The sequence below is a fragment of the Hemitrygon akajei genome, chromosome 9, assembly GCF_048418815.1.
Source record: "Hemitrygon akajei chromosome 9, sHemAka1.3, whole genome shotgun sequence".
Classification (NCBI taxonomy): domain Eukaryota; kingdom Metazoa; phylum Chordata; class Chondrichthyes; order Myliobatiformes; family Dasyatidae; genus Hemitrygon; species Hemitrygon akajei.
Window position 1 is genome coordinate 29392291 of NC_133132.1, and position 15569 is coordinate 29407859.

The 15569-nt window shown below is 40.4% G+C and overlaps 1 protein-coding gene across 2 annotated transcripts in view; it reads left to right on the top strand.

Moving 5' to 3' along the window:
* LOC140732977 (septin-2) overlaps positions 1–15569 on the top strand; it is a 163219-nt gene that overhangs the window by 73792 nt on the left and 73858 nt on the right. For both annotated transcript variants that reach the window (XM_073055709.1, XM_073055710.1), the window contains exon 9: positions 15339–15440. In XM_073055709.1, coding sequence (XP_072911810.1) covers positions 15339–15440 — 102 coding nt within the window. The remainder of the gene's footprint in view (positions 1–15338; positions 15441–15569) is intronic.

A 15569-nucleotide genomic window follows, 5' to 3' on the forward strand; every position in this document is an offset into this window, starting at 1 on the left:
CTAAGGGGTCCTTATCGGGGCTGTGTTTAGATCTCTATGGAAAGCGCCATTTCCAATAGCATAATTTTATGTTTCTAACCATACTGGTCCAAGAAAATCCCAAAGTGCTAGGTAAAGTTCCACAGGTATGCTGTCCATACCTGGCGTACAGCCCTTATTTGTAGTTTTGACTGCTTTGAGTAGCTCATCCAGTGTAAAAGGAGAGTCTAGAGTTTTGGTGTCCTCAAATGACAACGTAGGGAGGTCTAATCCACTAAAAAAATCGGTGAAGTTGTAATTCTTGAATGTCTCGTTTATTTCCTCTGTTGAAAAATTATTTGCAGATTTGATCACTTACCTGCAGGTAAGATGTAAATAAGGTTTAAAGAGTACTGAGAAAATTCACAAGAATTTTGCTGGATCTGGAGGACCTGTGTTATAAGGAAAGATTGAATAGGTTAAGACTTCAATTCCTTGGGATGTAGAAGATTGAGGGGAGATTTGATAGAGCTGAACAAAATTATGAGGGGTGTAGATAGGGTAAATGCAAGCAGGCTTTTTCTTCTGAGATTGGATGGGACTACAACTAGAGGTCATAGGTAAAGGGTGAAAGGTGAGAAGTTTAGGGGGACATGGGAGGAAACTTCTTCACTCAAAGGGTCACAAACATGTGGAACAAGCTGCCAATGCAAGTAGTGCATGCAAGCTCGATTTCAACACTTAAAGAGTAGTTTGGATAGATACATGAATTGGAGGGCTGTGGTCCAGGTACACGTTGATGGGGCTTGGCAGTTTAAATTGTTTGGCACGGACTAGATGGGCCAAAAGGTTTGTTTCAGGCTGTAGTTTTCAATGACTATGACATCATCAGTTGAGTTGTCAACAATTTTTACAGCTCTTCTGCAAGGAAAGCTTGAGCTGGAAACCAGTACTAGAGTAATTTGTTTCTCATGAGAAAGTTAATTGTATGAAGCCCAACTTCTGAAAGAAGCAGGGCAGAATTAAACAGACTGTTTCACAAAGGGAATGACAGGCTCTCTTGTATTATGAATGCACATTTCCACAGGAAAGCTGAAGACAGATAGGGTGTAATAAATATTTCAGCCATGCTAACTGAGGCTTTCCCTTCATTGTTTTAGTTTGTGTTAGGGGAATAATAACACTAAGGTTCCTTAAGGTTGATGTAGCCGGGGGTGGTAATAGGGATAAGCTCATGCTACCTATTAAATGCTCCCAATGGCATGCGTCCCAAATAGTCTCCCTGACAACCTTGTCCAGCTCCTGGGCTTCACATGTGGCTTAGCTTCTAAGCCCCTTCACTATTTCTACTGACAGGAGATGGGGCAAAGGCAAGCTGCTGCTGCTGCCTTAAAACCAGTCACCAGGCTGATGGGGTTTGTCAGCTGATGGGGTTTGTCAGCTGTGGTTGGCAGCTCATCTGGAAGAAGGTAACCTCTGTTGCCTTGTGGCTATACCCACTTATGGTGAGGGCTTTGGGTATAAGCCCTGAAGGAAAAGTCTGGAGCTGGATCCCCAAGGTGGTCCAACACTGACTGACAACTCCTGTGATGCCATTGGTGCCAAGCTGTACTGGTCTGTGCCATTTCTTTAGATTCATCAGCTCTGTGGAGAGGGGGAGCCTGTGACATGGGCAGCAACTTTGTCTCCATATCGTACTGCCCAGGCTTGCATACTGGCTTGCGTATCAGATACATGCATATCTATGGTCAATCCCAATTAACAGAGGGCCTCTGAAGAATCTCTACCACAACAATGATTTACTAACTTTTCTTGGGCAGAGTTTATTAGAATTCTGTTGAAATATGATAAAGTACTCTGAATGCTATAACTGCTTAATACTTGACGGGTGATATTTTAAGGAAAAAGTTATCTTAATGACCACATGATTGAATGGTGGAGCAGACTCGATGGGCCAGATGGTCTAATTCTGCTCCGATGCCTTATGGTCTATGGTCCATCTTCTAAACTGTGTAATACTGGTGATCATGCAGTGATTGACATAGGGGTTCTATACTGTAACAGGCCAACTTTGGTTATTGTTTGGGCTTTAATTATTAATCTGAGCCATTAACTTGTGATGATTTGGCCAACTTTAAATGAATGTTGCAAAGATAAAGATTAGCTTTAAATGGAGGAACTTAACTTTGGGTTAGAATATGGCTAGTTACAGTGTGGCTTCCACTTCTGACTTCAACCTTGCCACTAAACATAAATTTGTCTTTCTGCTGAACTGAATGTGAACTAAGCAAGTGTAATAATATTGAGAGTCTGTATTGCATGTAACAAGTTGAAATGAGATTGCAATCTTGAGTGCAAAAATTTTTTCCCTGAGAGTTTCATATGGAATTCATTTCATTTTGGCTGATATGACTGATAAAATAAGAAATATGATGTGGATAATAATCACTGAATTTAGTGTTTTATTACTTTCCTGTCTAGATTTTGATAAATTTTATGAGGTAATTATTTAGTATATGCAGTTAGAACAACTGGCTTTTAGCTGTAAACATGTCAAGGTTGTGTTCAAACCTAGGACATTCTTTTACTAATTAATTGTTCCTTGTGGGAAATTATACTGTTTTAACTTATCAGTTTTATTTCTTTTGGACACATGGGCTAGTGTTTGATAAGTTAATGCTTCAAATCTCCTGCCAGTGACAACTGGGCAGTAGTGTTCTTGTATTTTTAATTCCCAAATGCATCAAAACATGCGTATATTTCAGCTTCTGTAATTATATTTGTTTTTATTGAGATGTTGAAGCATAGTTCCAAAATGTTTTGGGATGACCATCATAGAACTTTAGCCCTAGAAGAGTCCATCTTCGAAACCTTCCCCAGTAATACTTCCCAACTCTTACTCTGCTGCAATGACAACTGCATTGGTGCTGCTTCATGCACCCATGCTGAGCTCATCAATTTCATTAACTTTGCCTCTAACTTCTACCCTTCCCTTAAATTCACTCAGTCCATTTCTGACACCTCTCTCGATCTTTCTGTCTCCATATCTAAAGACGAAATGTCAGTTGACATCATTTATAGACCTATCGATTCCCAGTTATCTTGACTGTTGCTCTTTCCACACTATCTCCTGTAAAAACACGATTCACTTCTGTTCCAGGATGCTGCTTTCCTTTCCAGGACAACAGAGGTGACCTCCTTTAAAGAACAGGATTTATTTTCCTCCACTGTTAATGGTGCTGTCATCTACATCTCCCTCACTTCTCAAACATCCACTTAAAGTGATAGAGTTCCTCCTGTCCTTACTTACCATCCTATGAGCCTCCCTCCGCATCCAACACATCATTCTCTGTAACTTTCAGTATCTCCAAAGGGGTCCCACCACTAAATATATCTTTACCTCCTCCCTCCTCCACGTTTCACAGGGATCACTCCCTCCAAGATTCTCTCACCCAGTTGACCCTCCCCACTAATCTCTCTCCCAGTACTTATTCCTGCAAGTGGCTTGAGTGCCCATGCACCTCCTCCCTCACCTCCATTCAGGGCCCCAGGCTTCACCTGCAAATCTGCTGGGGTTGTCTATTGTGTCTGATGCTCGCAATGTGGCCTCTTCTACGTTGGTGAGACCCATTGTAAAGTGGGGTACCTCTTCAAGCACCTCTGTTCCATCCGCTAAAAGCAGAACTTCTTGGTGGGCAAGCATTTTAATTCTGATTCCCATTCCAACATGTTGGTCACTGGCTTCCTGTTGTACCAAGTTGAAGGTGTAGGAGCAGTACTTTGTATTCCGTCTGGTTAGCCTCCAACCTGATGGTATGAATATCAATTTCTCCTTCCAGTAAAAAAAAGTCCTTCCCCGTCCCCTCTTCTTCTATTCTCCACTCTGGCCTTTTGCCTCTAATTACCTGCCTATCACTCCCCCCCCCCCCCCCCCCCCCAGGTTCATTCCCTCCCCTTTCTGGTCTGGTCCACTCTCCTCTCCTATCTCCATCCCTTTACCTTTCCAACTACCTTGCTTTGCCTATCACCTAGTTAGGCTCCTTTGCCTTCCTTTATCTTTTTATTCTGGCGTCTTTCCCCTTCCTTTTCAGTTCTGAAGAAGGATCTCAGCCTGAAACATCGACTGTTGATTCATTTCCATAGATACTATCTGACCTGCTGAGTTCCTCCAACATTTTTGTGTGTGTTGCTTTCAACTTCCAATATATGCAGACTTCCTCGTGTTAATGATATTACAGAGCTAATGGAGTAGAAGTTGTCCTTCAACCTGTTGCACATATTTTAAGACTTTGCAGAATGGCACTACACAGGAACTGGGCCATCGGCTCACCGTATCAGTACCCACCATAATGCCAGTCTAACTAACCCCTTCTGCCTGGTCGTGGTCCATATCTGTACATCTGTGCCTATTAATGTGCTTCTAAATGCTTTTTGAATGCCATTATTGCATCTGCTTCCACTACCACTTTGCATCTGATGTTCTGGTAAATACAGACTGTGCATAGAGGAGAAGCTGGTTTCCATGATGTGCTGTGCTTTGCCCACAGCTCTCTGCTGTTTTAAGCCAACATGCATCCAACTAGGATGCTTTCTGTGATGCATTGATAAGAATTGGTAAGGGTTGTCAAGAGCATGCCAAATTTATTTAGCCCCCTGAGGAAGTAAAGGTATTAGTGAGCTTTCTTGGCAGCAACTTCTACATAGTTGGGTCAGGGTAGGCAATTGGTGATGTTCAGTCTCAGGAACGAAGCTGTCAGCTCTCTACCTCAACACTGTTGTTATAAACAGGAACATGTGCACCCTCTTTCTCCTCCCCCCACCCCACTGAAATCAATGAGCAGCTCTTTTGTTTTGCTGACATTAAGGGAAAGGTTGTTATGACACTGTTGCTAAACTCTTTCTTGTATTTCGACATTGTTTTTTGAAGTGCAGCCCATTATGATGGTATCATCTGGAAACTTTTACATGGAGTTAGAGTATAATTTGGCCATTGATTTATAGGGGCCAGAATAGAGGGCCGAGGAAGCAAACTTGTGCAGCATCAGTGTTGAGAATAAACATGTTAAATGCATTGCCCATCCTTACTGATTGTGGTCTGCTGGTTAGCAAGTAGAGGATCCAGCTGCAGAGGATGTTTGGTGATGAGGTTGCTTAGAAATATAATATTGAAGGCATGCAGTAGTTAATAAGAAATAGTCTGATATAGGTGGCTTTACCTTCCAAGTACTCTCCATATAAGTGTAGAGCCATGGAGATGGTGTCCATTGTAGAGTTGTTTTGGCAGTAGGCAAATTACAGTGAGTCAAGATTGTCCAGGAGGTTGGAATTAAAGTGTGCCATGGCCAGCCTCCTGAAGCAGTTCATGATGATAGATATCAGATCCACTGAGTGGAGTTCTTTAGGCATATTCTCTTGTTTTCCTTGAGTAATAGGAGGATAGTGATCTTCTTAAAGTGTATGGGAACCTTGGATTGAAGCGGGGAGAGGTTACAAATGTCTGCAAATTGTCTGTGATTTCATAGCTCTAGCAATTGGTAACAGTCTGAATTTAATAGATACACCACTCATGGAACATTCAGCATTATTTCTGAAATGATAAACGTGTACATATTCAACATTTGTCCATAGCGATCCTTTCTTATCAATGTTAATGACAGTTTTTTTGAGGGAGTGATATTCAGAAGTTCAAAGTAAATGTATTATCAATGTATGTGACTCTATGTACTACCTGAGATTAATTTTCTTATAGACATTCGCAGTAAAATACAGTAGATTCAATGAAAAGCTATACACAGTGACTGACATACAACCAATGTGCAAAGGAAGTCAAATTGTTTAAAAAATAATAAATAATACTGAGAAAATTAATTGTAGAATCCTTGAAAGGGATTCCCATTAGGTTTTGGAATCCATTCAGAGTTGAGGTGAGTGAAGTTATCCAAGCTGATTCAGGAGCCTGATGGTTGAAGGGTAGTACCAGTTCTTGAACCTGGTGGTGTAGCTCTTGTATCTCCCACCTGGTAGTAGCAGCAAGAGGAGAGCATGTTCTGGATGGTGGGGTCCTTGATGATAATTGTCTCTTGTGGCAGTAAATGTGCTCAGTGTTGGGGAGGGTTTTGCCTGTGATAGACTGAGCTGTGTCCTTTACTTTTCATAGGCTTTTCCTTTCATGGGCTTTGGTATTTCCATGCCAGGATGAAACCAATCTGGATATTCTCCACTGTGCGTCGATAGAAGTTTGTCAGTTTTAGATGAAATGCTAAACTTCTAAGATAGCAGAGCTATTCTTTGACAGCAGAGCTATTCTTTGACAGTAGAGCTGTTCTTTGTGATGGCACTTGTGTGCTGGTCGCAGGACAGATCCTCTGATATGATAAATCCAAGGAATTTAAAGTTACTGATCCCCTCCATCTCCAATCCTTTAATGAGGACTGACTCATTGGCCTTCAGCTTCTTCTTGTCGTTGATTAACAGCTCTTTTGCTTTGCTGACATTGTCTTTGTGCCCCAGTAATATACACTCATTGGCTATTTTATTGGGTACAGGAGTGGAACCTGGTGTGATGCTTTGCTGTTGAAGTCCATCCACTTCAAGGTTTGACGTGCTGTGTGTTCAGAGATGCTTTTCTGCATACCACCATTGTAAAGCGTGGTTCTTTGAGTTGATGTCATCTTCCTGTTAGCTTGAACTGGTCTGGCTGTTTACCTCTGATCATTCTCCCTAACAAGGAATTTTCACCCACAGAACTGTTACCCACTGGATGTTTTTCCCTCACCATTCTGTTCTATGTGGAAATCCCAGGAGATCGGCAGATTCTGAGATTCTCAAACCACCCTGTCTGACACCAACAATCATTCAATGGTCAAAGTCACTAAATTGCCTTTCTTCCACATTCTGATTAGATATTTGCATTAGCAAGCAGGTGTAGCTAATAAAGTGGCCACTGAGTGTACTTTTCTCTGACTTCAATATAAAAATGATGAAAGCTTTGTATGAAAAGTTGTAGTACACAGAGTAGTAACCAATGGTTTATTCAAGGGTTTGTCGTTAAAATTTGTGAAAGGTATAGGTCATGGTAGCAGTGATGTTGAGTGTACCATCTGTGATTTTGGTACTAGAAAGTGACCAGTTGTTGTAATCCTAACACATTGAAAATGTGGACTTTATTGCTTTCAAACAACTTGTATTTGGATGCTTGATCACAGTTTGTCATATTTTTAGTTGCTGGCCAAGTGCTTAGTTTAGATTCAAAAAATGAAAACGTACTTTAGAACCATAAAATGAGTTGGTCAGATTCTCAAAGAAGAACATGGAGCAAACATGGGTAATACTCTCTGAATTGCTTTGCAGTGCTCTGTGAAATAGACTAGCAGATGGCAGGTAATGTGTCCAAGGCTGCAAAAGAACATTTAACAGATTAAGTGGAGTTTTGCATAGGAAACTGCTTTCAATATATATTGAGTTCCTTAACTTTTGAATGATCAGCAGCTCCAGCATTTGTATTTCATATTTTCAAAGTTGTGTAACTGAGGATAACTGCTTAGTTTTTCAGTACTTTGTTTTTTAAAAATTAACTTTTCAGATCCTTTCTTCCAACATGGTCTAGTCTCAGTTAGCCAGTCTCTATTACATAAGGAGCATGAACTAAATTAAATTTTATGTCTGACGTTTTATGTTTTGTCAGAAAATATAATTATAAACCAAGCAACTTACTGTTTTAGTCTTGATTAAGGGTCTCGGCTCAAAACACCAACTGTTTTTTCATTTCCATAGACACTACCTGACCTGCTGAGTTCCTCCAGCATTTTGCGTGTGTTACTTTGGATTTCCAGCATCTGCAGCATTTCTCCTGTTTATAATTCACTGTTTTGTTGTAGTTATTATATATTCCAGCGTATTGTACAGGGTAGGATTACATATTTATTGTGAGTATGAAATTTACTATGCATAATTCTTTAAATTTAGAGTTTAGTCCTTTTGTTCAGAAGAGGTCAATCAAGGAAAATTTTGCAATTGTAATAAAGGTTAGAAATCAACTTAAACTGGACAAAAGCAGATAAAAATATTAACAAAACAAAGAAAATGTGAAAATTAAGAGAAATAGGGAAAACAAATTTAGAGTTGATGTGAGAAAGTAATTCACAACAGGTGATTGATGCAGATCTCTGGGTAATGTATCCTTGGAGCCTTTCACCAAGAAAAGTAGGAAGTGTAGTAGTGTAGCGGTGTGCTGCACGCAGCGCTGAAATAACGACGCGGAGTCGATAAACTGCAGCCAAAGAATAAGTTTATTTCAAATTCACAGTCTTGCTTTAAAGCCTGTCTCCCCCACCCGATACCTTGAGAGGCACGTACTGAAACCCCTTGAGGCTATCTTCCTTTGTGCCTGTGCTCTGGCTAATTGTCAGCCGGTTCGAGTGTGCTAGTAATTGGGTCGCCACAGTAGGGCAATTTCAGGGTTTTCCTTGATTGAAGTACGATGAACCAAGGAGCTGCCTTGCTTTTTGCGACTTGTGCGATTCAAAACCATACCCACAAGCATGAAATAACACCACAATACATCAAATAATTGCATTAAATTACATGCAGAACTACAGTGTCAATTTACATATTTCTTCAGTGTAATGATTCTCTGTAACTGTCTGAATTGCACTATTGCTCAAGGTATTTAAATGTGGGGGCAGGGAGAGTTATGTAAAGGCAGAAATGTACATGTACAACCTTTCTAAGGAGATACATTAGTGGATCTTGCAGTTACTCTTGTGTAAGCTAGTCTGTGTGTTCTATTGTGTTGTTCTGCAATTTATGTTACAAATGTTCCACTGTGTTTATTGGCACAGATGTGATTTCTTTTGTTCCTATACTTTAAAGCTACTTTTCAAAAGAAGCTGAACACCAAATCTTGCCCACAAATGCACGTATTTAAAAGGGGGGGGGGGCGGGGCAGGGGTGCCCCTGGTGCCACTTTGCATCTACACAGCCATCTTGTCCATATTCCTAGTGAATTGCTTAATTAGGGCTGTGGATGGGGCTTTAAACTAAGTAAGGGGGATAAAGTAGAAGAGAAAAGTGTAGATAAAGATAAAAAAGAGAAAAGAGTGGAGTGAAGAAAAGTCAAGTGCAAAAGGGTAAAAGATTACAAGATTTCAAAAGCAAAATGAGTGTAATGGCACTTTATTTGAATGCCTGTAGTATTTGAAACAAGGTCAGTGAACTTGTGGCACAAATCAGTACAAAAGGGCCATTGTGGGGTGGAGAGAATTGAGAATTAAATTTATGAGGATATCAGGTAATACGGAAGGAGAAGCAGGAACATAAGGGAGGTGGGGTAGTGCTCCTAATTAAAGAGGTGACCAGGGCGATAGTGTGAGACGATATAAGATCTAATGGGCAGAATGTTGTATCCATCTGGGTAGAGATTAGGAATAGTAAAGAGAAAAGAATCACTGGTAAGTTGTCTTATCGGCCACCGAATAATAACATTACAGTGGCACAGACAATAAACAGAGAAATATCTGAGGCATGTAAGAATGGAACAGCAGTAATCGTGGGGGACTACAATTTGCATATAAATGGGGTGAGTCAAGTTGGTCAAGGTAGTCTTGGGGCTTTATAAGGCACTGGTGAGGTCTTACCTTGAGTATCATGAACAGTTTTGGGCCCCTCATCTTAGAAGAGATGTGCTGGCGTTGGAGAGGATCCAGAGGAGGTTCGTAAGGATGATTCCAGGAATGAAAGGCTTATCATTCGAGGAACGTTTGATGGCTCTGGGTCTATACTCGCTGGAATTCAGAAGGATGAGGGGGGATCTCTTGAAACCTTTTGAATGTTGAAAGGTCTAGACAGAGTAGATGTGTAAAGAATGTTTCCATGCTGGGAGAGTCTAGGACAAGAGGGCACAGCCTCAGGATAGAGGGGCTCCCTGTCAAAATAAAGATGTGGAGAAATTTCTTTAGCCAAAAGGTGGTGAATTGTGGAATTTGTTGCCACATGCAGCTGTGGAGGCCAGGTTGTTGAGCGTATTTAAGGCAGAGATTGATAGGTTCGTGATTGGACATGGCATCAAAGGTTACGGGGAGAAGGCTGGGAACTGAGGTTGAGGAGGAGATAGAATAAAAGGATCAGCTATGATTGAATGGCGGAGCAGACTCAATGGGCCAGATGGCCTAACTCTACTCCTGTGTCTTATGGTCTTTATGGTCTTATGGGCTTCATAGAACACATCCATGATGGCTTTCTTGAACAGCAGGTAAAGTTAGTGATCTTGTGGTTAGAAAGAGTGATCACAGTATGATTGAGTTTCTCATACAAATGGAGGGTGCAATAGTTGATCTAAAACCAGTGTATCATGCCTAAACAATGGAGACTACAATGGGATGAGGGAGAATTTTGACAGTGTAGACTGGGAGCAAAGGCTGTATGCTGGGACGGTTGAGAAACAATGGAAGACTTTCAGAGAGATTTTTCACAGTGCTCAACTAAAGTATATTCCAGTTAAAAGCAAGGAAAGTAAGGGTGGGAAGAGCCAGCCTTGGTTAACTAAAGAAATAAAAGAAGGCATCAAACTAAAAGTTTGTGCATACAAAGTTGCCAAGAGTAGTGGGAAACCGGAAGATTGGGAAAACTTTAAGAAGCAACAATGAACCACTAAGTGAGCAATAAAGAAAGGGGAACTGGATTATGAAAATAAACTAGCACAAAATATAAAAACTGATAGTAAAAGTTTTTATAATTATATAAAGCGGAAATAGTGGCTAAAGTAAACCAGGTCCCTTGGAAGACGAGAAGGGGGAATTGATATTGGGTAATGAGGAGATGGCAGAGGCTTTACATGTATATTTTGTGTCGGTGTTCATGGTGGAGGACATGTCCATGGGAGATGAGGACCTCGATATAATAGCCATCACTAAAGAGTTAGTGCTGAGCAAACTTGTGGACCTAAAGATAGACAAGTGCCCTAGCCCCGATGGACTGTATCCTAGGGTATTAAAGAAATGGCAGAAGTTATAGTAGAGGCTTTGGTGATAATTTACCAAAATTCTTTGGACTTTGGGCAGGTCTCAGTGGATTGGAAGATGGTGAATGTCACTCCACTGTTCAAAAAGGGATTAGGCAAAAGTCAGGTAACCATAGGTTAGTTAGTTTAACATCTGTAGTTGGGAAAATGCTTGAAGCTATCACTAAAGAAGAAATAGCGAGACACCTGGAAAGAAATTGATCCATTAGGCTGACACAGTATGGATTCAGCAAAGGCAGGTCCTGTTTGATAAACCTACTGGAGTTCAATGAGCACAGTGGATAGAGGGGAACAGATGGACATTACTTACTTGGATTTCCAGAAGGCATTCAATAAGGTGCCACGTAAAAGACTTACTAATGAGATAAGGATGCTCAGAGTTGGGGGTGATGTATTAGCATGGATAGAGGATTGGTTAACTAATAGAAAGCAGAGAGTTGAGATACATGAGTGTTACTGTGGATGGCAATCAGTGGTGAGCGGTGTGTCGCAGTGGTTGGTGCTGGGCCTGCAACTGTTCACGATATACATTAATGATCTGGAAGAGGGGACTGGGTGTGATGTATATAAGTTTGCTAATGATACTAAATTGAGTGAAAAAGCAAACTGCAGAAGGTGTAGAGTCTGCAGAGAGATATAGATAGGTTAAATGAGTCAGCAAGGGTCTGGTACAATGTTGATAAATATGAGGTCATCCACTTTGGAAGGAAGAATGAAATAGCAGATCATTATTTAAATAGTAAAGAATTGCAGCATGGTGCTGTGCAGAGGGAGTTGGGAGTGCTTGTTCATGAATCACAAAAGGTTGGTTTGCAGGTGCAGCAGTCTATCAAGAAGGCAAATTGGATGTTGGCTTTCATTGCTAGAGGGTTTGAATTTAGGAGCAGGGGGATTATGCTGCAACTCTACAGAGTACAAGTGAGGCTGCACCTGGAGTATTGCATGCAATTCCGGTCTCCTTACTTGAGGAAAGATATACTGAGTTAAGGTTAGACTATTAGGAGAGATTGAGTCACATGGGACTGTACTGACTCGAATGCAGAAGAATGAGAGGAGATCTTATCGAAACATATAAAATTATGAAAGGGATGGATAAGATAGAGTAGTAAGTTGTTTCCACTTGAGACTAGAACTAGGGAACATAGCCTCAAGATTTGGGGAAGTAGATTTAGGACGGAGATGAGGAGGAACTGCTTCTCCCGGATAGTGGTGAATCTGTGGAATTCTTTGCCCAATGAAACAGTGGAAGCTACCTCAGTAAATATATTTAAGACAAGGTTGGGTAAATTTTTACATAGTAGGGGAATTAAGGGCTATGGGGAAAAGGCAGGTAGGTGGAGATGAATCCACAGCCAGATCAGCCATGATCTTATTGAATGGCGGAGCAGGCTCGACGGGCCAGATGGCCTGCTTCTGCTTCTATTTCTTATGTTCTTGTGTTCTGAAATGAAGGACTGGACACTGTGGTTTTTATTTCGTAAAATGTGTTAGTATTGAACTTTGAAAGATGCAAAGCAGTTTACTCTGAGAACTCAAGCTCATTTGTCAAAATGAGCTGCTACAAATCTAATTGTTTCAAAGCCAAGAGGTGGAATAGCAACAGATTGTGCACAGTGTCTATATAGACCATTTTACCAGCTGGTACTAAACCAAACAAGGGAAACAGAAATACTGTTTGTTTCACCACAATTAATGACAGTGAATAAAGGGACATCTGGTCTTGCTTGGGCTGGGTGCCTTGATTGTCCCTAGGTGGTGTCTTCAACAGATCTACTAATTGTAAAATTAGGTGATTAGCAGGGCTTGCTGTGTTCCTAGTGTGATCTGTACAAGAACATCATTTGGAACGATGCAGGGGTCCAGTGTCCTAGTGCATGTTCACAGCATGTATAAATCATGTAGAGAGGAAGATTAGCTAAATGCATAATTAGCAGAGCGAAAAATAACTTGTGCCTTAATACAACTGCTGATCAACTCCTGCTGCTTATTGTCCTTGATTTAATTTAATTTAGATTTGGGCTTGCAATTTGAATCTGTTAGTTGACCTGAATAGATTATATAGGTTGTCTCCTTTCTGATTAACTGTGGTATCTATCACAACATTCATGTGCATTCTATTAAGAGTTGAAAAGTTACATACTGTTGGACCATGGAAGTATGCTGATTAGGTGGCAGCACAGTAGTCTTGTGGTTAGTGCAACACTTTACAGCACCAACTGTAAGATTGGGGTTCAATTCCTGCCGCTGTCTGTAAGATGTGTCTAACTGAATGTTAATAAACCATTAATACTTCTCCTGGACCAGTTTATTTAGAATAGCATTTTCTTTAAATTTGAATGTTGCCTTGCATCGTCTGTTTACTGTTGTATACACCTAATAGTTTTCACCTCATTGTCTTTCCTGTATTACTGAATGGGAAAAATTGTGCATGTCTGCAAGAGGCACACAATTTTTTTGGTTAAAATTTGTATTCACTGATTAAAGGTGAGTGGGTGATTGGGAATAATTTTCACCACTGGGGATGGATTTTAATGGATTGATGGAGTTTGTCCTTTGGGCTTCGACTTCTGGATTCCCATGGACCTCTGTCACTCCCACCCACATCCAGGACGCTCCGACTATACAGACCTCCAGGATCACTGGTCTCCCTAGCGCTTGCCGATGCGATCTCCGGGATCGCTGGTCTTCTCAGTGATTGCCCTTGTGACCTTTGGGATCGTGGACGTTTGATGATGGAGCAATTCGACCTGTACTTGAACTCTTGCCCATACTTGTCACTTACTACCCCGACCTCTAACTTGCCCTCATCCTTGCCCCTAAACTCTAACCTGGCCTCTAACTCCTTGTGCTGTCCCCCAAACCATCCTACAAACCTTAAAAAAGAAGCAACCAGGTGTAAGCCACGACTTCAATGGACCATCTTGGTGGTGTTTTGACTAAAATTTCTAAATGGAAGTTTGCTTTTATAGAATTCACAAATCACTTCCCAAAAACTTGCCATCACTAAGTTTAAGTTTATATAGATAGCTCATCTATTTTGTACACCTTCTATTTCTTGACATATGCACACGTAACACACCTATTATGTTATGGAAAATTATGATGCAAGCCATTTTCTTGGATCGCAACACCCCCACCCCCACCCAGCTCCAACTTTTTAAATTTTAGGCTGTCTTTATTAGTTGGCAAATATACCAAGAAAAAAAATCAGTTAATAAGATGGGTTTCTGATTGGAATAAAAATCTGCAGTATTTCTTTCGTAGTTCAGCTGAGAGCAGGTGCATCTAGCAGAGATTTGGGAAGGAGAGGCTTGAGTGGATGTCAAGTGTGGGAAGAATGGGGAAGTATGATTGAGAGAGGCCGAGGTATGTTGGGTAAGTATGGGAAATGAAGGTTCACATTGGAGGGAATACAGAGGTAGGCTTGTTGCCTATGAAGACAATGTTTTGCTTTCACTGCACAAGCATCAAAGCATTTATAATTTCAGCCTTTCTTTTGGTTCCTTTTATGTGATAAGTTTCCCAAGGGCAGAACAACTCGGCCAGATATTGGAATAAGGAATTTTGTTAAAGTGAAATGCATTTGAATTAAATTATTTAAGTCACCAATCTGGACTTTGGAATTGGTCACCCACTTCTCATGCCACCTCTGTTAAATTGGAAGTGAATGCCTCCAAAATAGTCTCTTTTCTTTTAACTTAGTAGCTATTCAATCAACCCTTTATCAGGTTAAAATCACTTGTGTACCTGTGATGCTGCTATATACAAGTTTCTCATTGCACCTTTATATACATGGACTTGTGCTCATGATAATAAATTTCATTTTGACTTTGACCACCATATTTGAGAAAGTAATGGAAGTAGGTTTGATATGCTATCAGAGACTTTGATTTGGTGCCTAAATGAAGGAAGTTATTTTCTCAAGGCAGTGAAGAGAGTTGACAAGATGGTAGTGGCTCTGTTTTAAAAGTACGTATATGCAACCATATGCAACCCTGAAAATCATTTTACTCAATAAATCCATAATAGAATTAATGAAACACCGCACCATCTTGGGCGTTCAACCAGTGTGCAAAAGAAAACAAACAGGAAGTACAAAAAGAAAGAAATAATAATATACAAGCAATAAACTGGAAATAAAGTCTGATTGTAAACCCCTTTAAAAAAATTGGACCATGTAGTTCATTCTATTGTATATTTATGTTATTTTGCTACCTTGCTTGCCTTTTCCAGCTTGATAACAAATAATTCTACAATTCAATTGCATTCTTCCGTCTTTAACCAAAAAAAATAAAATCCAACAATGTTTGTAATCTCATGTTCTGCACTATAGGATTCCTAATTATTGTGGCTTTTGCTTTAGATACTGGAGGAGATCACTGAGCATGGTATCAGAATTTACCAATTGCCAGATGCTGACTCTGATGAGGATGAGGAGTTCAAGGAGCAAACCATGATTCTAAAGGTGAGGAGGCATTAATGGGTTGCAACTTAGTAAAATTTCGCTAAAATGAGTGGGTTCTAGTAGAGTGGTCATGAAGTACAGATAATGAAGTGGGAAGAATGGGCCAACTAGATATGAAGAATGTAATAA